The sequence below is a fragment of the Varroa destructor genome, unplaced genomic scaffold (genome assembly GCF_002443255.2).
Source record: "Varroa destructor unplaced genomic scaffold, Vdes_3.0 BEIS01000006.1, whole genome shotgun sequence".
Classification (NCBI taxonomy): domain Eukaryota; kingdom Metazoa; phylum Arthropoda; class Arachnida; order Mesostigmata; family Varroidae; genus Varroa; species Varroa destructor.
Genome location: NW_019211459.1, coordinates 17,091,045 through 17,115,955, shown reverse-complemented (window position 1 = coordinate 17,115,955; position 24,911 = coordinate 17,091,045). Strand labels below are relative to the sequence as shown.

Sequence of the window (24,911 nt, the reverse complement as noted above, 5' to 3'; positions counted from 1 at the left end):
ACGGTGTGGCAGCACTTCGCGACTACCTACGGCTTCCTGCGCAGCCGTCGTTAATGCCGTAACCTCCTTTTCTCAATCCCTGTAAAACTATCGTTAGCCACGTACGCATGAAGCAGTACCAGCAGCATCTTGCCGTTGCGCGCTGCTGCTGCTGCTGCTGATGGTGGCAGACCCTTGCCATCGAACTTTCAGCTTCTCCAATAACGTCGTCAGTGAACGTTTACGTTGCATTGCTTGCATTACATTCATTACTTCACGTTACTTCGCTTCGTCTTGCTTTGCCACTGGCGTCAAAGCCGCCGGTTGTGCGACCACTGCCAGCTCCGGGAGTGTAGCCACGGCCGTAGCAGTAACAGCAGCAGAATCGCTGGCGCGTTTTTCCGAAGCGGGTCGTCCGCTTGCCGTTAACCACGTTGTCGTCGTCTTAGCCGTCGGATTTTAGTGGAACAAGCGCCGTCGTCGACCGGCAGGAAAGCAACACGCCTCAGACACCACCAGCTGAGGTATCGAAGCACCGAAGTTGTAGAATAGCAGCTGTAGCAAACAGCTGAAACAGAAGTCGCCGGATAGCTGCAGCAAAAGCGATAGCAGGAGCAGAACTCCGGATTGGTAGGACAACGCACAGCAACGTCAGATTGGCAGACTCTCGATTCCGATGGGCAGTAGGAGCAGCAGTGGCACAAGAAGAAGGTATTGAGGCTCTCGCTGGACCGTTGTCTAGCTGCGGTGGGTAGCGAAGTTTTTAGCATTAACGAATAGAGCAAACGAACGTGGCTATACCAGCCAGCGCCAAGTTCGAGGAAGTTGCAGTAAGACCGCGGCTGAAGATAGCGAAAGATCCGGGCAAGTTGAGTTTGCCTGCAATCATCGCTCGATCAACTGTTAGAAAAGTGCGCAAACAAGGGTTGAGGTGACAGCCGTGAGGGGATAGCCGGTGTGTGCCTATCGAACCAACGAAGAAAGACAGATTACTTCGTCTCCCTTTGCCCAACTCATTAAATTCGTTTTCAACGCTTCAAGCCAACAGTTAGTCATGCACAGCCCGGTTGCGGCTTAAGGTTGACGACTGAATGCCAAAAGATTTTGATTGTTGGATACAACTCAGATATAAAAGTGAGCAGCGATCTAGAGAGAGGTGGTAAGCCAGAGAGAAATCTTTGCCTCTGATTCGAAGTGGCGTTGGCAAATACAAATCTGGGCTGGTACCGACTGACCAACCACGGTGGGATATTGCTGCATCCAGCCCACAATCGCTAGATCTATTGTTGGGAATTCTTCACAAGAAGCTGGGCGTTTGGGTCGGACTGTTTGCCGGCGTCGCGGTGTCGCAAAAATCTACACAAGTTGTCTGCATACGTCACCCACCTGTTATATTTGCAGCCTTGTGCTTAGGCTCTACCCAATTGTTATTTTGTGACTCGTCTGTGTAGTGGAGTGTCTCGCTCTATGAGTGCCCAAGCGGAGTACTCGACGTAAGGACAACCTAGTAATCGTTCCTAAAATTGACTGGTGATACATCGAAACTCATTTGTGCTGGCCGAAGGACAGAAGAGTTATCCAGAATGACTTCGAACAACCCTAAAATCAGACATCGTAAGTAGAACAAAAAAAAAAAACAGTTCCTTTTCAAACTATAATTTTGCTATTGTCTTCACTTTATAATGTGATTCATTATTTGAAAAAATGTGCAACATACGCATTAGTTGCCGATAACCAGATTCGGCATTTAACTATATGAATATCCCCCGCCATCTTTAAGTTGTATCGAAATTATTTCAAATAATTTAAGCGGCATTTGCTTATATTTCTATCCACAATGCCCGGAATCCGGTACTTGTTGCAGTTGAATATACAAGTATAGGCAATTTAGATGAGACAAGGGTTATTCGTGGAAGTTATCGACAAAACGATAAAACGACAAAACCAGGCGTGTTGTGAGGTTTCTCTTTTTTTTTTTTGTAGAAACACTTGTGTTTAACTTCCACGTTGTTCGTTTTTACATGTCCTGGTTTATCGCGTTTATTTCGAATAACGAAGATAGATACCCTATGTGAAAACGTAGAGAGATTAGTAAACATCTTAATTTAAGTCGCATGTTAAAATAGTATTTCAGATTTTTACACCTTCTATATGACAATGGGTCAGTTTCTCAATAATCAATCACATCATTGCTGAAACCGCGATTTTTATAACTTAGATAATGTTGATACGTAATGTATATTGGCTGAAACTTTACCACATGGTGTGACAAAATTAATCCGTTAATTTTTGGTATACAGACACGAGGTATTGTTATGAAGCCTATTAAAAAAATCCTACATTGGGCTACAGTACTATATAATCAGACAGATCCGTCTTGAGGTAAGGAAAATTGATTTATTATTTGTTTATAACAGGATTTATTGTTGTACGTTTTCCGCTAAGAAGTGTGACATCCATCGTACTAAGTTAGCACAGTTAACATACACTGTTTATCGTTGTTCATTATCGATTGGGCACCCAGGCTCAATGCAGAGCCGAGTCTTTAAGCGTCTATCCCCACTCGCCCTTATGCAGTATAGTTTCGCTACCACCAAAAATAACCCATTGCAAAAAGACTGACTTCAGTGTGGGGCTAGCGCACCCATATTAGGAATGTCAATGTTAAAGATAAATTAAAGTAGTATCATTCTTCAAATTACATTTGACTTACGTCGTTCTATCCTAGGAGCCTTGCTAATGCTCTGTCTGATACCCTACGGTTTTAGTACGCAGCTTATTTTACCAATAATAACTTGTTTATTTTATTATTATATTCCATTTTAACTGTGTTAGTAACTATAAAGTAATGGCGTCAACCGATTATAGTCGCGACTTGGCTAGAGACGAGCTGTAGGTACGAAAGCACCAGAGAGGTACGAAATGGCCAAATTTAACACGTGTCTCAATAGAGACCGTAGTAGGGTATCGAATTTATGGTGCGTGACTGTACTACCAGCTACAATATAACAGCAAATAAAGGTATTCTGTGGCATTCTCGGAACTAGCGCCAGTAGGCGCTTGCGGGCATCTAGTTTAACTGTGACAACCACAAAGATGTCTTTAATCTGCCGAAATGTTCACACCTGTTGAACGTTAGGTGAAGCGACATGAAGCGATTATTTACAATACGACTTTTTGTATGTGTATGTGTTAGCATAAAAACTTCAAGAACGATACAACATTTTCGCCCATTTTTCCTGCTATGAAACTGGGCGTAGATCAACATTGGATCCTCCTGAGCTGGAATCGGTTAGTTAAATGATAACGTAGTTATGATCAAAAGATGATCTTATATAACATTAACAACGACAAAGCGATAGTGAAAACCGATAATGAAAAGGAAATATATCATGGCTATCTGTGACAACATCTGCATCTCTTGAATGCTAAGATCAGCTAGATGGACATTAAATTGTGCAGTCGATAAAAGGTAACTAGTACAGGTGTCAGGTCACCCTATCATTGATAACTGCCAATTCACTTAAAAAATCTACGCTCACTGCCGCCAGTCAGCAAGATGCCATGAAAAACCATGACAAAAGAACAGTCTATGCACTGCCAATAGTAAATCAAAAATGGCAGGTATGACCACAAATCAACACAAAATGTAATAGACCAATTTTCGATTTGTGAAACAATAAAAAAATTAATTAATGGTGCCTTCGAACCAAAAGGAAATTTCGCAAGTACTACTGTTTTAACAACACAATAGAATCGATAGCTTTCAGGTGATCATTAGACTAGCTGCTAAGCGCTCCCGTTAGACAAAGTTGCGCTAGAAAAAAAATAGCTTTCTAACTTTGAACGTGGCGTTACATAACTATATCACTTATATATGTATTTTTTCCCCTTATAGTCTTATTTCTTAGCATTGTTTATCAGAAATTTTTTTAAGACTGAACGAGACGCGATTACAATCATGTCCTTCGTAATAGATCACGAATACACCTCGAATAGCAAGAGTGCCTTTAGGCAGCGATGTGACATAGCTAGCTATACCCGCTGTTTTTATACTGCTAGAAACAAATTAACAGAACACAGAGTGATGATATAAAAACAAATACTTTCTTTACCTACGAAAGAAAGCACAGAAACTTGTAACAGTTATCGTTGTGAAACTGAGCAGCTATAACGTACGCAATTGGCGCGCACAAACATTGGTTTGTTTATTGAGACTTCCGTCTGACATTGATCCGCCTTCTTCGACGGTACCGTCGCACAAGGTACTTCGCTTGATCGTCTCCCGATACGAAGCTAAATCGAATGAATGAAATCCATACACTATTATGGTGAGAGGCCGAGCGTACTTTATTACTGAGTCACGAACAAGGAGATCCAAACATTCAAAAAAATAAAGGTGCCTAGCTTTCAGTTACCTTAAAGTGCGCACCTTATACCTATTCAGACATTTTACAACAGATAAAAACATGTCGAACGGATTATTAAAGCAAACACACAAATTCAGGGAACGTACATTCATTCGTATTGCTGAACAGAAGAAACAATTTTACCTTGGTAATTTTCAGCTTATGCAGCATACCGTCAGCGCATTGTCGTCGCCATTATTTATTTACGATCATATAGTGTTTGTAGGTTTTCACTTTTATCTACACAGAAGGCGGACTATCGAGTTCGTAACATTGTAGGTAACGCTCGTAACGTGATTACTAAGCATGCAGACCTAGGTCACACGTTGTCATCTGTTGAAAAATGAAGTGATAAAAATTTCAATACGCCTCCGGCAACGAACGAAAATGCGCGTGGCACAAACGCTTGTACGCATTTATTTGTTTTTATTTTAGAAGCGTCATTAGGCGAGCGAACTACAGCTGTTAAAGCTCGGCAAAAAAAAAATACGTAAGGTTTTAAATGCAAGATCAACTGCCAAACTTTATAGGGAAATATTTACGTACATACAGTAGTCAGATAAACGGACAGATGATGGGTAAAGAGGTCTATCTAACCGGCCGAAACGATTAGAAATTGGTTGAGTTGCCCAAAAATACGGTAAACCACCCATCGGTCTGGCCCGCATCGTCCTAAGAATGGTGCGCTCTCGTCTATATAAGAGCTGCTGTCGAAACCCATAACCGTCTAACCTTTCCCTTTTTTTGCAAATTATTGGCAATAAATTCCCACACCAGAGCAGGCGTATTCAACAGCGGATCCAGTCAGGTATCAGGGCTGACTGTTTACATTGCCTCTGCCAAACCAAGCACAGCCTCTTTGTGAGATCGCTTCTCCTGTAGCCACGTCGATACTAAGTGAATGAACCAGTAAATCGTCAATGGGTAACTGCTGGCCGGAAGATTTCCAGCGGTTCGTCTTCAATCGCAGTTATGGGATTGACGAAACATAAAACACCGAAGGATGCCGATGAATCGACACAGAATGTGAGCGTCAGCCAAGCACCTAAACAAACGTATATTTTATCCTCATCAGTGTTCCCGCCTTCGTACGTAGATAAAGCGTCTTGCGGTTGTGAGGAAACGGCTGCAGTCAAGCGATTGTTAATACCTCCAAAAGATCATCTTTGTTGAATGGAAAGATCGCAGCGAGCTCATGATAGAACGCCACACGAGGTACGTGAGGTTCCCGAGAAGGTAGTGATCGGCAGAGCGTCAGCAACACTGCAGAGAGGAACGCCACGTTCCGTTTTGAAGCAAAACCTGCTTCCAGAGCAGCCGCTGCTCTTCTGGCTGGTGCTATCAATCGATGCCTAAGCGCTGTGTGTCAAAGCAGACACGGGTGCTCAGAGCATCAAAGATATCGAATTTACATTATAACTCGTACCCCTTCGCGTTAGCTGCCATTGCATGGTATTTCGTACGAGATCGTATAAAAAGGCATAAGTAAGTGCGATACGCGTTGAGAAAGATGTGCTTGCTTATAGGCACGATGTTCCGTCGATATGTACAGAATGCCCTATTTAAGTCAACACTGATTAATCACTTGGTTTGCGTATCGGAACGTCCAAGCTCGGGTATATATGGTAGATAAAGACTGAGAAAATATACATAAAAGTATATGCAGCTGGGTATCCCGGTATTATAATATCGATGGCAGGATGGATGATTTTCGTATCGTAAAGGTAATACCGGGTCTGGTGTTTGTCATCATGGAATTGCGTATTCAATAGAACATAATTACATGACGCGTCAAGTACGCGAAATTCCAGACTTAATTGACGTTCGTTTTTTTCCAATGAAAGCCTTCGAATAGCTAAGCCACACTCGCGGATTGCGTAAACAACTTATTCATTTAGGCCATATATTGTCCTTGAGGACATTATGTAAGAACAATGTGTAACGCATTCATATCATTACTCGTTGCTGCATTGCTGGTTCGTATATTTGCCTGTTACGGTTATTGAACCCTCCTCAATTCTGATTCAATATTATCTTCAACAACCTTTAGTTAACTTAAAAGTGTCGAACTAAGCTTCTATAATAGTACTAATACAATCTCAATGCATGAACCCCTTCGATTCACCTCGTCGCTCGTCCCCCGAACCCCTGGTCCTCTCAACCCCATGGCCTGTCTGAGTTCTTTTTCTGCTTCACGAACATCGCCAGCAGCGACAGAAGCAGCCACTTCCCAAGCAACACTGTAACCGTGAATGTCGTACGCTTCACTGGTATTTAACAGAGATTGAGAGGGCCAATCGGAACTGGGTCCCTGAAGAATTTCGGCCACTGGAGTTAGCAGGTCGGCCCCCTGGCGTAAGTATAGTAACAGTGAATAAATAGCAGGATGGGAGGAAAATTCACTGAGAATCAGTGACCCCGTTGAGTTTTTTGATCGACTACCTTTGAAGCATCAAATCGCTTCTTCGCTGGGTTGTTGCTGTTGGCTCGAACGAAATCTGTCGGTAGTGCTTTGCTTGTCGATGTTATTGCAATTTGTTTCCATGTTAGCGGTGAAAGCCGGATCGACCCCCCGGCGCATCTGTCATGTTGCTGCTAGCGATATTCGCTAAATGATGGTACGCGCCCTGATTACGACGATTATTTGGCAAACAGTGAACGGTCAATACGCTTGTCGTTGCTGTTATTAGTCTCAGTATCTATTGTTAACATAGTAAGTCGGCGTGGCACGTTAACGTCATTTCATCCAGACGGGATGCGAATAGAGCCAGATGAAGCTAAACCAGGCGTAAAGACGAGACTGGTGCTTACTAGAGGAGTGACTGCTAGTATTACTAATAGCGGGAAATAGCAAGATCCGAAACGAAAACGCAAAAAAAGAACGTGGTATAGAAGCGGATTAAAAAAAAACTAACAACATATTGGTCAACTCGAACGCAAAGGACGTGATGGCGATATATGCCGAGATTGGCGGACGGCAATGTGGAATTTCCCTCCGCTTTTTGAAAGTACCGCATGTTGTATCGCGCATAGAGACGTGTCTATACAGCTAGCCTTTATGACCAGACAAATGTTTCTAGGAGCAACTCGAAGGAACTCTATTTTTTGACCCCTTGAAAATGGCCGTCTGCTCATATGAAACGAGGCAAAAAAGTTTTAGCTCGTTGGCCACGCAACCGATTGTTGCATCAGGCCAATGGTGTTCCGCAGTCAGCACTAATGTATCGCAGTGCCCCCGTTGCTTGGTGATTCGTCCGATCCAAGAAACGCGAGGCCCTTGCGAAAGATACTCCAGCTATATATATATATATAGATTATAGGCAAGTGCATTGCCTACCTTGTGACTCGCAAAGAGCAAAGCGGTTTAGCTATTGACAATGGAGCAAGAAAACATTTTTGTAATTTACGATTGAGTTACTAAAATTAAGCGAAAGAATGAAGGATATTTGTATAGATAAAATATTAATGTAGGACGAGGACGCTGAACCGTAAATTGCGGCGTTAATAAAGTGCCGCGCGGCACGTAATCGTGGCTAGACGATATCCATAGGTCAATGTGAATGCTGGCTGTTTTGATTCACGTGCACATATTTCCACAATTCGACATAGAATGTAGACTTCTGCTACGTTGACGCAAGATGCCAATGGCCTAAAGCAACCGGGGATATCTTATGGCTAGCAAATCTTGCATCTAAAATAATTAATGAAATCAATGATCTGTAATTGTGTGAATCATTCCCAGAACAAGAAGATGCAGGATGCGATACAAAATTGGCCCCGTTTGGGAGAACGAGAATTAAGGGAAAAGTTTTGATTTTCGAATCAACGCCTCGGCATCTAAATATTAATTCCGAAAGCTAGAACCCACTTTAAAAAAGGCTTGGCCAATATGCGAAGAAATATCACATATCTCGCTTGACTTTATCGATTTCTCTTTCAAGGGAAGTTAATAAAGTCTGTCTTATGGCATTTAAGACCTATCAAGTTCTCGAAATTCGTTAGAAATAGCTGCTAAAGTTATAACTGAGGGCAAAGATTGAAAGTGTTGCACTCCCGTACATACGTCCACAAGTAAACCCAACGTAAATTTGCGACTCTGTGCCGATCATATAGTACTATATTACCGACTAAAAATTCCATTTTACTCGGTAAAAGAAGTAACGTTCTAATCAATATGGGTCATGTTTTCGATTGAAGCTTCCCGTTCACGTTGCCTACTTCGCCCAGCTTGTTGTAGACCGAATCACTTTCAACGGCCGAGTATAGTTTTTATCGGACCACAAAAAACCCGTCCAATAGACAATAAGTGTCGTAGTCGATCTATTCAAGCTACAGCGTAACCCGAATGAATTAAATGCACATAGTGCTCTTTCTATCGAACATTTCCGCTTCTGTACCACAAACTTGATACATTCGTATTGTAAGGTACGGCGCTGGCCGTAGGAGCGGCAGGCTTCCTTGGATCAACCAGACCTTAACCGTGTTCAAGGTGATCAGCAGTGAAGGATCTTTCAGGGTCAAGCATGCTTACTTTCTTCGAATTGTCCAATCATTTTTCTGTAGCCCATTCAACTGTTCCATTACCGCTGCTGTTATTTTAGCTTCTGGAGAAGCAGCGGCCCGACTAAGACGCAGCGCAGTTCCGCCGTATGTTTCTCCCCTGCATCATAAACTATAATCAAAACTCTCTTCTTCCTTGTTAAATACATTACAGCAGTAACACAGATTTGAGAAAAGTACGATGAGCATCCTACGAGGCTAATTTCAGGTTGGGTAGAGGTGAAAACTCAAACTGATGAACAGCACAGACTGCAGAGAAGAAGCTCGGAACTATGTTGGATGTGAAACATTTATCATAAGAACAAACGCGTCGGATGTGACCATTATACATAGTAAGAAAGAAATTGCGGAACAATGACGAATGCACAGATGCGATACAAACAAAAAAGGAAAGCCTGATGGCTTAAATAAACGTGGAATTCCCGAAGTTAGCTTTTTTTCTGCTGCTCGCGTTGCCTTTATGAGCGATCATCGACAATGACAGAACTACCCTTCAGTAAATTTATTTGATATGATACATTAGTATGTATGCGCGTATACATTTGCATCACGTCGTGCTAGCAGCTGGCCGCTATCTCATACGAAAGTTCATTCGTTTAAACGCTACTATGCCCCGATCGATAGATAACAATTAACGACTTATTACGGTAGTGCGTCGTGTTTCATGGATGACCCTTTCAGCTTAAATTGTCTTAGATACATTAATATTGAACCATCGCACTTCGTTTGCATGGTAGCGACGTGACAACGGCTATGTAATTGCTCTTCGTTTGTGTGTGACTTTACGTCGTGTCTCACTGGCTATTTTAGTTGCATTTTCCCTTTGCTGGTTATTAGCACCTTCAGCACGAGTAGCCTGCGTTCATCGAGCCTCCAACTTCGGTCTATTTATGTAGTCGTCGTGGTCATCATTGCTATTGGTGCTCTATAAGACGTTCTTGTCTGTGTAGTCTCGCGTTGCCCCCACCTGATTTGCGAGAGGGCAGGGTATTCCACTAGAAATGTTCCTAAAGGCCTTCCGATGCGTCGCGCTTCGGCTACTCCCCGATATAGTCCTTTCCGTCGATGTCCTTTCACGTCGATACAATCGTGTCTTTCCCTTCTCGCCCGTTCCATCGTAACAGGGATGGCGTCTACAGCGGAAACAGCAGGACCAGTGGCACAATCGTCGATTATCTAACGACCACTATAGCACAACTGCAATTATGACTGCTATCGGGCTAATGGGCCCAACCGCCCATCGAATTGTTGCTGCTAGAGCCGCCACGTCCCACCGTCACCGAAACAGCCGACAACGATAACGACAACAACAGCATCAGCAATAACTTAAGACGAGTAAGCTAGTCCATTGGACAAACAATAAAATTAGTAAGCGACTTCCTCCTCAATGATGAATCATTGAGGTGTAGATGTAAACGCAGCTACAGGATCATTGCTTAGTGCAACATTATCACTGCAGGGGGGCGCGGCCAGGATTGTCTGTATCTTTGCAATGAAAAAGTCGTCACAGGGCACTGCGTGTAAATATGCGCAACAGTAATAGAAAGCAGCAGAGATCTTTGAACGCATCACATAGCAGTGCTGTGAAGTTGCGTAATGCAAAGCTAAGCGAATCCTCCATTCCGCCCTAGCCGCCTTGGCACCTGAATAACACTTCCTTGGCACCTTCATTGTTCACTTGTATGCCGGCAAGGTGAGCGAACGAGCCAGAAAGAATAGTCCCTTGCAAGCTACCATATAGAGTGTTACAGAGAGGCCGCTACTGCGTAGCTGGGACTGCCCTAAACGCGTCGACGTTGGAAGTTATCGTCGCCAACGTACACGGCAACGAACGCAACCAACGACCATCAAATCCTACAAACGCTTACCGTATGGCCATTAATGAGCCGATAACGTAACTGTATACTGTATACAGCATACCATGATAACGAAAAAGAAATAATCGAAGCAACAAATGACCAAAGACAACCACTCATAATAGGTGTGTACGGTTACAACAACGTCCAGTAACACAGACTGCAATAAAAAAATATTCGATGATGCGTGCGGAATAAAAAAAACGTGTCTTAGTAACAACTTAATTAGTATCTTAATGCACATATGCGTAGTACAGAGGTACCTAACAATATACAACGTATTAAGTTGACGTGTCAAATTATAAAGCACTATGATATGGTGATGAAGCTATATATAGCCGATTTTTATTCAGCTTGAATAGTTTCCTTTAGCAGACATGCACCTTCGCCATTGATTAAAAAAAAGGACGAATACTGCATTTATAAAAAAAGATTAGTCATTCCAGCATTTGAAACATGAGAATACGGGATTTTTCACCTGTTCATCTATGAAATATGCTCGTTAAAAACATCTTGCAGACTCAAAAATGAATGTCTGCCAGAAACTAAGAGATCAAGTAAATATGATAGACGCATTAAATGTTCCTATGGCAGCTACTGTGTAGGGTTCTCTCGGGTAGCTTCCTGGATGATGTCGCGCGGGCGTTTACCTGCAAAAGGATAGTGCCCTTTTCTTTATTATGAGCAAACCGTCTTACCGCTTGGATACAAGAGGGACTATTTCTTAGCTGAGCAAAATAGACTTTCTTTTGCTGTGTTCGCCAGGTTTTACAGTGAGCTGCGCCTTTGTTTGTCTACCATAGCCATCATCGACGCCAGGAGTTTCTGGTTCAATGCTACTCGACAGCTGACGTATTTCATCCGTCTTTTATTTTGGATACGCCGGCATAGACTCACCTTTCGTTGCTTAGTTTTATCGTATCGCCTTGCCTGTTTATCATTATATTGAATTAATTTCTCATCCCATGTAACAGTCCTGTTCAAACTGTTTGTTTGCGCCAAAGTGGCCGACAAATGCACGTTTGTTTATTGGTAAACCAATGAGCGCGGCATTTTCGAATTTGTTGCGCTGTTCCGATTCAGTACATATTTTTTCTTACAATGAATTCTGGTACATCCAACAACTGAGCCATAACAGCAAAAATTATCAAAGTATCCTCTTTAGCTATTAATTTTACCTGGTCGACGTCCTGTTGAATGAAAACTTCTTTGCGATCAATATTATTTATTTGAGACTTCTTCAATTCGGATAGCACCGTGTGTAGCAATAGGGTTGCGCTCCCCAGAGCAGTAGGAATTTCGTCGCCATCGAACTGAGTAAAAACTTGGAGAGAAAAATTACATGATTTTTCTTACATGAGAGATCCCTTCTCAGTGCCCACAGGAATCATTAACAATGAATTGAATTATTTTTGCTTACATTTTATTTGAAAGAAGCAAATCAATTCAGAAAAAACAATAAACACTTTGGACAGTTTACATTGGTAAGAGCATATATATATATATATATATATATATATATATATATACATTTGATTATTGATCCCTGACAGGAGACGTTCTTCTACAAAAGCGTATGAAGGCTGGATGAGAAAGACGTCACAGTGACCTGTCATTGCGTTAATGTTACGACCAATAGCTTATCCCTAATTTAATGCTGAATGAAACGCGGACGCGAAAACGTCTCTAACACTGTTCCGACAGCGTACTTATTATTGCTGTTTGTCGAGCCGGATCGTCAAAGCGTCGTGTTCGGGAATCATTAAAAAAAAAAAATCGATATGTCGTTTTTTAATGATTTTTTTTACTTCTGCGCTGGTTAGCACTTTTGTCTTTGCTAGCTTGAACTTTGCATTATTTGAGATAGTTCTAAAAGGCTATCATATACTTTTATTCGTTCTATGTTGCTATGGCACATGGGTACGAATCCGGCGGTCAAGTAGCAACTTTGCTGATACTAGTACCAAACAGAACACCGTGTAAAATAAACATAAATTCTTCATTTACTTTCTTCGAAACCCCAGTCGTCTACAGGCAGTAACGATTTCGATATGTCACACACATCGTTTTCGTCATAATGACAGAGACGATATTCGTTTTTCCTTTTTTGTGCTTTCCAAGTAGTTTCATTAGGTAATGTAGTCGGTAACTGAGTTTCTTACAGGATTTTAACCCCTATTTTGTCGCTGGTTCTTTTCGTTCGCGTGGGACAGAGTGGGGTCACAGTTCAATGAGTGGCAAACAGCACAGTACCCAAGCAGTTTTTTCTTATTTAGGATCCGGTTTACTAGAAAATCAAAATAGGTTTTGAACTTCTATCTTTTATCTACTGTTTTAGAATATACTTGGATATCAAAATAGGACAAAAAATTAGATCGGTTCTATTCAAGTATGTGTACAGTTAAATTCTCGAGGTTCGAAGTGAACAGATGCAGAAGAAGTACAACTTGTTAAACATCTTTTTTTTTATTTAGTCCTGCATCCAGTTAACGCACTGAGTTTAAGAAATGTTAATTTTTGGTAGGCTTTCAAATTTGTATGTATTCTTCCACGATAACTGCGAATTAATATGTTTATGAGGTAAAAAGAGAGAACTATACCAATAATCATGCGACAAAGACATTAGGAACAATGATGATAACGACTCATGCTGGTCACAACTTAGCGCGTAAATAATATGACAGCGTTTACAATATTGCTACAATCTATCTTCCCATTGTATGTTTATCATATCACAAGTTCATGCCAAGCGTTTTATTCAGCTAGCAAGAGTTTTCACTATTTATGACCTCTGCCTACATTGAAAATATTATTATGGCTAACACTAACAGGCATTGTGAGGTATTACCTAGAAAAAACGACGAACAGGACGGTAAATACCTTTTTTTGACAGTTTTTTAAGATATTATCCGCAGTCCTTTTTAGGTAACCGAATCACAAAATCTAAGTTTTGTGGATTATCTACGTGTCTGTCTAGCCTGGAGTGCTCTGACCAATTCGTGTGGCAGACTATCTTGGCAAGATGCCCTAGGTGCATAAACAACTTAGGTTATTTTCTGTGCAGTTTTATCCCTGTTGATTAATTCCTGAATCGCTCTTGGTTTGAAAGCGACGTTTTTTTTTTCTGTTGGTCATCCTGTAACCGCCGGCAATAACAATTAGACCTCTGTTTTCTCTTACCCACTACTGACAACTAAGTCCAGAGTTAAGCGGAGCCTGATGAAACTGTTGTCAGCTTATAGTCCTGTTAGTAATTTTCTTGCCATTTCCCGCCATTGAAGTTGTCACGTATGCAAATGTTGAACGAATAGTTTAATCGCTGGCCTGCTCAAGGTGCCTGTAGACGAAATTCCGCTTTTTGTCCGATAAGCAATTATTTTTACGACAAGCGCTGGCCTTAAGTTGTTTTTCCCCTAAAAAATCCGGGCCGACGGCGATATTCTTGACAGGACAGAGGGCGCAAAATTTCTGAGGGAGTATTATCTTCTTTAGCACGCAGAACTGGCCGTGTTAGACCGTGGCCGATTTGCAACAACAGCAACAACAAGGAAAGGTGCCACTAGAAAAACTTGGAAGGAAGAACATTCATATATATATTTTTTATTACGCAAATCAGTTTTTTTGGCACTGGCAACAGTTTATGTTTGATTAGCGCGTCTAGTCTTCTCGCTATACTTTGGTTAATCATTCTACGTTTTGTTACTCAGCGCCATTGTTTGTCGCTTAGTGCTTTAACTTCTCCTTGTAACGGATAGCTGTCTTCAGTACCGGGATCTCAGCTTTGTCCGATTGTCGAAGAAATGTGATTTAGGACCTGTTATGTGAGAAATTTCTTACTTAAAATTGCGTAAAGTAGTAAGCATACGTACACATAGTTGTATAGGCATCCGAATATTATAAATAAGACAATTACAGACCTTTAGGACTGCTTTGAGAATTTACGTTAGAAAATTCAATGAGCCTAAATAATTATGTAAATAAAATTGTATTTTTTTGACTTTGGTCGTGGAATTTTATAACAAACATTCCTACGTATGTGCGCATTTTGCCAGGATCAGTCCTTATATATGGTAAAACCTAGGATGAAGGAAGTAAAAGCTCTTCATGATATCGCTATGGCGGAATGAGCCCATAAAATTCAGGACACCAGGTCCTCATACAAGATATGTACCATATACTTATTAGTAACATAACAGGTGGATTAGTTAAAAGCTTGATATTGGATAGAATGTTTTCAATTGAAAATATAACGTTTTGTGGCGAAGAATTGAATATTTCATATTATTAAATCGGTGAGAACACATACAATATGTCACTGTAAGCGATAAATATCAGCAAATTTTGCCTATCTCTCAATCGGATGTATAAAGGAAATTTCCATCAAAGACGCCAACAGCTCGTGTCGCTATGAAACCGAAGTCCTTGAGGGTCCCTCAAACCGTTGAGATGTTTTCCAGCAGTTTTCATCAAATAAATCTAGTGCTGTTTAATGCCGTTCGTTAGAGTGGGTTTTAAGTCAAAGGGGCCTTTATGAGGTGCTTATCCCAGAAGAAAAGCCTCGATGCTACCTAGCTACCAAAGCGAATTCAGCGGTCAAACAAGCCAAACTTTCATTGTTCATTGAATACTTGGTAAGCATGTAAGAAAGGTGGCCAAACACTCAGTAAACAAAGAAAATACGTTTACGTACGCAAACGAAATTCGGTAATATTATTATTATTAGCGGTTGTATGCTTCTATATACAGATTCAATATTCGTGAGACTGGCAGGCGTCGTGACTGACAGCAAATGAGTAGCTACCTTAGAGGAATGCAAAACGTGGAACTGCAATAAAATGATAAACAACTTTGGGTTCAATTGATGTCAGCCTTCAGTTAAATATTGAACGCACACCTTATTTCTACAGCATCTGAGTAGTATTTTCTTTCCGCCTATTATGTAGACGTAGGAGCCAGTACTAAATGATTCCTAATGTCAACAAATCAGTACAGAAAACAGCGACGTTTGTCAAAAAAAAAAACTAACTTTGGCGATACGACGTCCACCGTATCGTTAGCGTCAGACAACTCCGAAGCCTAGTTTCGTAAACAACTTCAACAGCAACTAGAATCATCCGAATAGTCGAACTTATCCGACTTGAACGCCATACTTCTTGTCAGGCACGTTCATGTTTCTCCAACTTCTGGATGAATAATGCAGCTAAACCCGTATTTTCTACATACTGAATTCCGTCGCCAGCACTGTCACCGTATTTCAACTAGCGAGATCTTTGTCAGCAACATTCATATAATGGTAATACATATCGTACTGTTTTGCGGCTAAATAACTACGTATTCTCATGCTTACATATTATTAACTGATTTGCTACTGATTTGGTGTTTGCTTGTAGATTCACAGAAGAAATAGATTTCTGCCAAGATTTTTATTAGCAAAGGTTGTCAGTGACAGTGACAGCGACAAGGAGACATACAAAAAGTTTTTTTTTTTGAAAAATCACATTGGCTAAAACCAATTTCTATTATCTCTGATACGATTTTGGGTCATTTAGACCCATTTCGGTATATTGCCAAAGACTAGTGGTATTATAGTGTAGTACGCACTGTAATCGAAAATCCCGATCCGGCCAAGGCTTTCGCTAAGCTCTGTGTATCCGTTATAATTAATTAGCGCTAATTAGCGTAGTTTTTGTCGGGTATGTTCTAAAGCGTACTCTGTCAAATAGTACCTAATGACTTGAGTTCTTCGAGAGAAAGCACTAATTGAGTATGGCGCGATCTAGTTCGAAACGATACTGTTCTACGTTGCTTCGAGTTAATTATACTTCGGCCAATGATAAACAAAGCTACTGTTGAAAATTCAGTTATTCCGCTTCCTTCACTAGCTGCTGCTTTTATAACGGGTCTACGGTGAAGCCGTTAGCAAAAGTTGCTTACTCCACCTGACCACGTTTCGTTCAAGTGTTATATTTAGTTTAATAGAAATTTGTTTATATCAGCGTTCTTGCATTGAGATGAAATCATTCTAACAGTGTTCTCCAATGAATAGAACCGATATTCAGCCCCAGTCAAGATGGCGGTTATTTTAGAAAATAGCAGTAAAGAGAAAAATTTGTGTATCGAAGACAGACTGCTTATTTATCACCGCAAAGTAAATAACAGCAATTGATAGGAGAACAAAACGATCGGCCCTGACGAGCTAAATCGAAAAATGCAAAGAGATCGCGGTTATTTATTCAATGTTATATTCGGTAGAATCGTGACCAGTGAGAACATACATATTGAAGTGCACATATATCCAAACAAAAAAGGTACCATTGACTGATTAGATATATCCAAATGTTTAAGTAAATTTGTTTTTTTTCCTGATTCTATTTAAAGCCTATACAAGTGTTTCGGAAATTAGTGGCGAGGGCAGTATTTAACTCGGTCGCACCTTTCCCCTTTGATGTCTTTAATAGCGATAATAAAGACCGCAGTGCATTCGTAATTGGTGAGCGGATTAAGACCCAGCTTTTAGTGTATACGCTACCGAAGTCCCACCAAAGTGATTGTGAACGTGTGGTAGCAGCGCGCACTGCTTCAGGATCGTTCTCCTATAGTCGCCTATTGCGGCTATCGATTGGTAAGGCAATATTTTTGACAGTCCTTTCGAATCAGTCGTGTCAAATTGTTGCGACAGGTTCAGTGCTTATTTTAGATGATCGACCATCACAACTCGGATTCGTGTGGCATTCTGTCATCTATTCATCTGGTTTACTACAACTCAAAAGATTGCGTTCGTTAACACATTGGCGCCTGATCCATCGTTTTAAGCGGTCCGACATTAAAAATTTTTATAGCATAGTATTAATTTGCTGGTAATTGTGGTTTTGTCCCCACTGTGACAACTGCGGCCATCAAAACTCTGTTGTCGAAGGCTTACAGATTAGAGTGACTCATGATTTTTTCTTGAGAAACTACAAAAAGCTATAAAAGTCCTTCGTAGAATTTTGGATTCTAGCTATTTTTTTTTTTTAGTTATTTTTTTTACTATTTTTAGCTAGTTATTACTATTTGTATGGAAGAAATCCTGGTAGGAACACCTAAACATTCGGATAGTTTCGTGCCTCCACCGGCTAAAATGTTTTTGCTTCCAAAATTATTTTCGACAAGAGCCAAAAGACTTTCGGTTTACATATGTATCTCCGAACCATAACATATATATATATATATATATATATTATAGATCAAAAGTTTGGTCAACCAAGAATTTTTTTCTTGGAACGAATTTAAATTTGTGAACATTAAAGAAATAGCTTTTCGGTCTGTTCTTCCGGTTATATTTTCTAAGCAAAAAGCAACGGTTTGAATCGTAAGAATGACACGGCAATTTTGAATTTGCCGCGCTCCCCTCACGCTCGAAATGCTCCGCCTATCAGGAATCAGAGCACCAAACAACACTAATTCCGACATACGACGATCACAGTTGAAGTACATGTTTCAATTTGTGAAACAATAACAAAACAAAGGACGCATTTCTAATCTGCGACCAAAGGAATCAACGCAACTCTATAACATTCGATCCAACAAGTAACTACAATAACAATAAAAATAACAATGCTTTATCAGACGACGCGTGACGTTCATAAGGATGGGGATCGACAGTCGTTCGAGATTCGACAGTTTTCACCTAGCGAAACAATTTAGAATAGAATATTTCACAACTCCTACCATCTACCTGTTGTCAATGTAGCGATCTTTGTAGCGCTGTTTTACTCAAACAAAAAAAAACCTTAATTGCCCGAGTAAGCGCATGTGTTGTTCGTGATTTGCTGACGCGCATACAGGTGTTCCAATTGCCTAAGAGATCGGTGTCTGACAACGCATCAATTTGTACAACTTTTTCTGTGAACTCCGCCAGTGATCTTCTCCAAAAGTAAATTAGTATTTTGCGTAGATAAATCACGTAAAAATAGATTTGTCGTGAGAGCTGTCTCGGTCAGCGGAGTACGTTTCAGATGCGGTTAATGGGTCATCTTAGGAGAGCCGCGACGAGCACACTTACCAAGAAGGGTTTGTATTTTCATTGGGATCGTTTACATATCGGTAAGCGAAAAGCAGTTGGACTAAACAGAAAAATATTTCTAGTTCAACATGTAACTTGGTTTGATCTTGTTGCGTGGGTCCAAGTCACAGCATATTGAATAATGTAGGACATTTGGACGAACCTGAATACTCTATTACGTGTAATTAGTAAAATCATATCTTAATAAATTATTTGAGCCAGCTTGATTTTCGTATAAGTACAATATTTCTATAAATTTATTGCCAGCTACCCGTTGTTCGGCCCGGTTGGATTATTCTAGATTGTTAAATTCGTCGCAGTATAGCAGTGCAATAATAATTTTTCAGTTATTACCTCAACTTCCTTGCCGCTATGATGTTATGTAAATCTAGAGTATTTATGTTGCTACCAGGAAGTATCTAATCCGACGTAATACGATCGTCTCAAGACGCTTTGGTCAGTTATTCAGGCTGGCAAATGACAAGCAACTGAGTCAGCACAAAGACAACTGACCGTTTGCAATTACTCTAAATATTAAAGTCATTCGTTAGTTACTTGGCTAGAAAACACAATAAAATATTCTAGATTATTTTAAAGCATACTGTCATAGCATCTTTATATCACATTGCCTAATTATACTGTAAAGACATCTTACATAACGGCTGATGAATGCGTCGATCAGACTGCAGATTGTTGACACGTTCAGACGCACAATCCTCAGTTTGCAAACATGGGGGCACCTAATTGCGCGTATACTTTATAGTTATTAACAATTTCCTGCATACCTATATAGACTAGTGAGTTTTAGTCCTTCGAATATGCAAAAGGGTAACATATTGTTGGCGAGTTCTTTAAGAGTGCAAACTTCACACTCAGATTGCCTGGCTTCATTAAGAACCCCACGTAAAAAAAGGTAATCTAATCTTTCTTATTCAGCTAGGTTACAAGCTAGCTTTGATATTCATGACTAATGCATCTATATGGCATCTGGCTTCACAGATTGGTTTCAAACAAATATTTTTGTGCGTCTATTTAGAAGTGCATATATTTAATTAACTAATTGCTCACATCCCTGGATCTAAGAATGGATTGTTGCGAACATCCGTTCTTTCGTAAATATCCATTTAGGTATGCTAATCTTTGCTAAATATCGCATATTTTTTCGCATGTTTTCGTTGCAGAGTTTAGTTTATATTGATTTATGTTTGCTGTTTTTTGTTTGTTTCAGCGATGGATGCGCCGGCATGGCGCGAGGCCGCTAGCCTGATTGTGGCCTGTAGGGCCCCGATGGCAGAAGTTGTCGGCAAGGACCTAGCTACAAACATGATCGCCACCAAATGGGCTAACCCGAGCCCCACAGCGAGTGAACCTCCCACATCACCCAGCAACAGAGTTTCTAGATGCGACTACAAGGTATGCTAAATTGTAAGATACTGCTAATGTTTCATGACTATTCCACTGGCTTTTAACCACAGAAACTAATCATAGCAGGCTTTTCAAAACGTATGTAATATTTGTATGTTTTGTGTTATTATCCGATGGACAATTTGCGCCTACTGCTGAGCTAACCTTTGTGTTGCCTTGTCATTTAGGTGTTAATGGTTAAACGCAGTCAACTTTCGTCGTTTATGGCAAACGCATACGTATATCCTGGTGGCCTGGCTGAGAAGTCTGATTTTTCGCTCGATTGGCTACACGTTTTCGAGAAATGCGGTGTAAGCTGTTCTCAACTCCGGGAAGATTTCGTCGATGCGATGAAAGATCCTCGTCCACCGATGATCGCTCGACCCGTTACAATCACGCACAACGAGAAAGATGTTCGTGATTTTTCGTGTTTGTTAACTCTTTTTAAGCAACCATTTTTTAAGTTATAATGTGCTTAGTATCTTTTGCACTCGAAGTGCACCGCCTTCGTTGTAACATCTTTCCATGCATATATGCGAATATAAATGAAAGTTATTAAAACTTTAAAAAAAAATATGAGATTACCAGTCTGAATTTAAACAGTATCCATGGAGACCACTGCAAAGGAATTGCTATAATGTCGCTATAAAGTCTAACCATCTAATTTTACATGAACCTGTTTTGAATTGTTTAATCAGGTAAGTCTGGACAATTACATATCAGCATCGGTGGCTTTCCGGATCTGTGCAATTCGTGAAGCATTCGAAGAGACCGGCGTGCTCCTTCTAACACGTTCCCGCATTTCGATTGATCCCAATAACAACACTACCAGTTCACCGATGGTTGCATTTGAGAAGGACATAGATCAGAATAGTTGGAGACAGAAACTTCGCTCAGAACCGCGTGCTTTCATTGACATGTGCCTCGAGAATGGGCTCTGTCCAAATCTCTGGGCACTTAAAGAATGGTCCGACTGGCTAACGCCCATCAGTGTCGGTCATCGCAGGTAAAATGAAGTGGAGTCAATATAACAGAACGTGTTGCAATATTGTCCACGTCGTGGGATTTTGCGTCACTCTATTTTCCCAAATTATTTACAGAACATTTCTGATACGAATACGAATTATAACATCGCTCGCCCAGACCAGAGGTCCCATTCATATTTAACTAATAAAATATATCCTATTGAAACTTGTCTGCTGCATCTCGTTGTCAGATACGACACACTATTCTACGTGGCATGTTTGGACCAGACCCCTCGCGTAGTTCTTGACCAGAGCGAGGTAGTGACTCTCCGATGGACTACACCTCTTTCGATTCTTGAGGAGTACAGCGCCGGTGCAGTGTTCCTGGCCCCGCCTCAAGTGTACGAAATGTCACGGCTTGCGAGTATTCCGTCTTACGCTCATCTCGCACGTTTTGCGCGGGAAAGGGAGTTTTTGGGTGTCGACCGGTGGCTCCCGGTAATTGGCGCTGCGAGTGATGGGGTTGTGTCACTTTTGCCAGGTATATTCGGAAGGGCCGTTTGAAGAAGTATTATACTATCGATTTAACTATTTTTTCTTATTTGTCCTATGTATGAATAAGGAATAGCCCACTTGCGAAACTGAGTCAAAAAGATGAACTTTCTGTGATTGAGTGTATATGTTCAAGTCCTGTTCTGCCACTTATTAACGCTACAATATTCTTGAATCGAATGTGACTTCAGGGGACGATTTGTACCCGGCCGAGCCAGACATCTACGGAAACGGTCCTGGTCCGGAATTTCCCTTCACCTTGGAAGAGATGCGGGCTCGCTGCGCAAATCTCAACAGAATGGATGTGCAAGGCCCATTTGCCTGCGCCCACTGTAATATTGAGCCGCCCCGTGGTGTACCTGCTCCCATATCTTTCAAAGGCGAAAGCCAGCTCAACTTTCAATCGATGCTTTAGGTTTCAAGAGGTCGATTATTTTTCTAGGGGTTATCCTTAGAACGTTTTGCGTATATCTAGTACTGCATTTATATATAAACGTATACTTCTACACATGCCTCTATTATGTATATTGTCCTTATACATTTTTCAAGGTGTCACTATATTATAAACAACGAATATTTGGAGATTAAAAGAAGGGATTAACTGTTCATACTAGAGAAATTTATGAAACGATTACTGGACTGCAACGTTTGGCTAGTAAAGCCTGCCGTCTAGCATCAGCCAGCAACGTCGTAGATAAATTAACTTCCATTTTTCCTTCAGATATAAGCATCTTTGCCACTCACAGAGTTTGGGTTCGAGAAGCGGCAAATGCAATGCGACACAATGATAGATAATTTAACAAAACTTATGTATGTAAAGCTTATTAGTATATTCGCACTAATACATGCGCGAAATGTTCGTTGGGTCCGTAATTGCTCTTAATATACAAACATATGCTATGATCTTACCAACCGGTCAATATAATTAGCAATACTTCCATGAAATACTTTAATGTTTTGATCGCGTCACCTATGTTTTCATGTTTTTTTTTTATAACGGTGCTAATACAGGAGCTGCTCGTAAAACTTCAATACCCATGATGGAGACTTTCCAATAGACAGCCATGACAAAAGAAATGTTTGCCTTTTAACAGCAATTGACTACTCCTTCCTAATGATTACTCCGACTGTTGGAAACGCGAAACGTGTTATTATTAGTTCTCGATTGTGGCGATGAATGCAGTTGCAAACTTTGTTTTGAATCAACCCCGGATTTGTGCCAGAACTCCTTGAGATCGTTGGAAAGCGGTAAGTACTAGGGCTCACAAACGACACAGGAAAATACTCAAAATGTGAGACACCACACGAATGATTTACGATTTGGGTAGTCTGCTTGCAGTATGTTTTATAGCTTTGAAAATAGACAGCGAACTTCGGCGGTGTTACATCGGAAGCATCGGAAGATTTATTTACTATTTGGGGCTTATATACTGAAACAGCAAAACAAAGCTGATCGGTGTGTTAAGAACATTTTTGTCTGCAATCAATTTCTCACCCTTAATCTTTGATAAATAGAACAATCAAGTCGGGTGTCTCCACAGCTATGCAGTAATATAAACGATAGCCAGAAACGAATGTGACTTAATAATAATAATGTGAGATAAATGATATTAAAATGATAAAACATTCTGGTAGTATTTCATTGATCCGGATACAAGCAGAGCGTAAAAACATCATTATTGAACTCCTATTTTTTTCGAACAGCTGTACGAGTAAGTCGAGGTCATTCGCCGGTTATATGATAATATAGGCTACAATTTTAATACGATGCGAAAATAAAAAAAAATATAAACAATATATAAAAACAAAGAAAATAGCGAACTATGGCGTGAACATGTGGCCACTATATGAGGTCATTATACGCAATTACTTTTCGCGTGAACATTTGCTTTTTTGTACAAAGCAAACTTGAATCAAATGCTGTTATGATTGCTGCATACAGGAAACTAACTACAAATGAGACCCGTGAGTCGGACAATATTAAATAAAGTCCATTTCTTCACAAAGATAAAACTATTAAATCCTTCGTCTTCATTGATAGGGTACGTGGGCATGAATGTAGGTTCTAGCAAAATTATATTCGGAAAGTGCGCGAACAATCCAACAAGCAGGGACATTCGTTTTGGCAATTTACTACCCACTTATTCGTGAACTATTACCCTATCCTCGCAATGGCATAAAGAAGAGCTGCTTGAACCAATTACAGGCTTGATAGGTCAAAGAGATGTCTTCGCGAAGGTATGTTCTGTGAACCAGGTTCAATGGTTGGTTATGTCAGATCGATATTTTGTGACTTATCATGCGAAAGTCTATGAAGTAAATGCGTGTTTGTGAAGGGCTGAACGTTAGATTATGCAAATGGTTTTGTGGAACTCAATTTTCAACTTAGCCGTTCAGTAATCGATTTCGTTTTTTTTTTTGAATAGTTTTAGAAATATGAAAAAATACAAAAGCTGATCCTTCCTGATATTTTGGAAACGAATCCTTTTTGCTGTTTGAGAGCTAGTCTAAAGATATTCAACAACGCCGGTCTCTCATGGAAGAACACTTCTATATTTTCGTATAATGAAATTAATCCATGATATACAATTGATTATTACAATAACTGCGATAGAGAGATAATTACCGAGCCGAATTTGCAAAGCAATAATGCCGATTTATTTACTTGAGTCTCATTACGACTGCAGTTTTAGTAGGTTGAATGTCAATGTTATTTCCGTGCCAACCATGTTCGTGTTGGAAACTTGTCACGAAATTATTAGTAAATTCTGAAAAAAGGAAAAAGAAAACTGCTGTCGACAGTCTTGTGAAAATCTCGGTCGTTCAAGCGATCTGCGTTGCGAACTTCTTACATGAGCGATTAAAAATCTCACAGAGATTAATCTGACCTATCATATATGTGCCCATTAAGGACACGTCTGTCCCGCATAACACTAGTACTGTACCAGTAAGTCGGTATACTCCGTCTTTCTCATTATATCTATGTCGATGATCAAGGGGGTTTCCTCTGTAATAAAAGCGCTGGGTAGTGAACCCTACTTTATGACAACTTCGTCTTAATACCGCTAAGTAATTCTTTCAGCCCCGCTCGAAATATTTCTGTGTTTTGAGTTTTGTGTCCGGTATCGTCGTAAGGCATCCC

The 24,911-nt window shown here is 40.4% G+C and overlaps 1 protein-coding gene and 1 long non-coding RNA gene across 5 annotated transcripts; one reads left to right on the top strand and one right to left on the bottom strand.

Moving 5' to 3' along the window:
• The first annotated feature begins 300 nt into the window (after positions 1–300).
• On the top strand, positions 301–23,790 carry LOC111253093 (acyl-coenzyme A diphosphatase NUDT19-like). 4 transcript variants are annotated; one of them, XM_086993281.1, is made up of 7 exons: positions 18,385–18,889; positions 19,744–19,761; positions 20,077–20,261; positions 20,441–20,665; positions 20,951–21,258; positions 21,469–21,758; positions 21,961–23,790. In XM_086993281.1, exons 1-7 carry the CDS (start codon positions 18,802–18,804, stop codon positions 22,182–22,184), a joined length of 1,338 nt encoding a protein of 445 aa, XP_086849407.1. In that variant the 5' UTR covers positions 18,385–18,801; the 3' UTR covers positions 22,185–23,790. The 4 variants fall into 4 exon arrangements, with proteins under 4 accessions (XP_022667738.1, XP_086849407.1, XP_022667739.1 ...); XM_022812004.2 differs by having other exon boundaries at positions 18,386–18,856; positions 19,725–19,761; XM_022812003.2 differs by lacking the exons at positions 18,385–18,889; positions 19,744–19,761 and adding an exon at positions 301–1,593.
• LOC147754931 (uncharacterized) lies at positions 11,120–11,794 on the bottom strand. The gene is made up of 2 exons (XR_015330579.1): positions 11,702–11,794; positions 11,120–11,454 (listed from the first exon to the last, which is right to left on the bottom strand). It is a non-coding gene; the product is annotated as an uncharacterized LOC147754931 (long non-coding RNA).
• Positions 23,791–24,911: the final 1,121 nt, after the last annotated feature.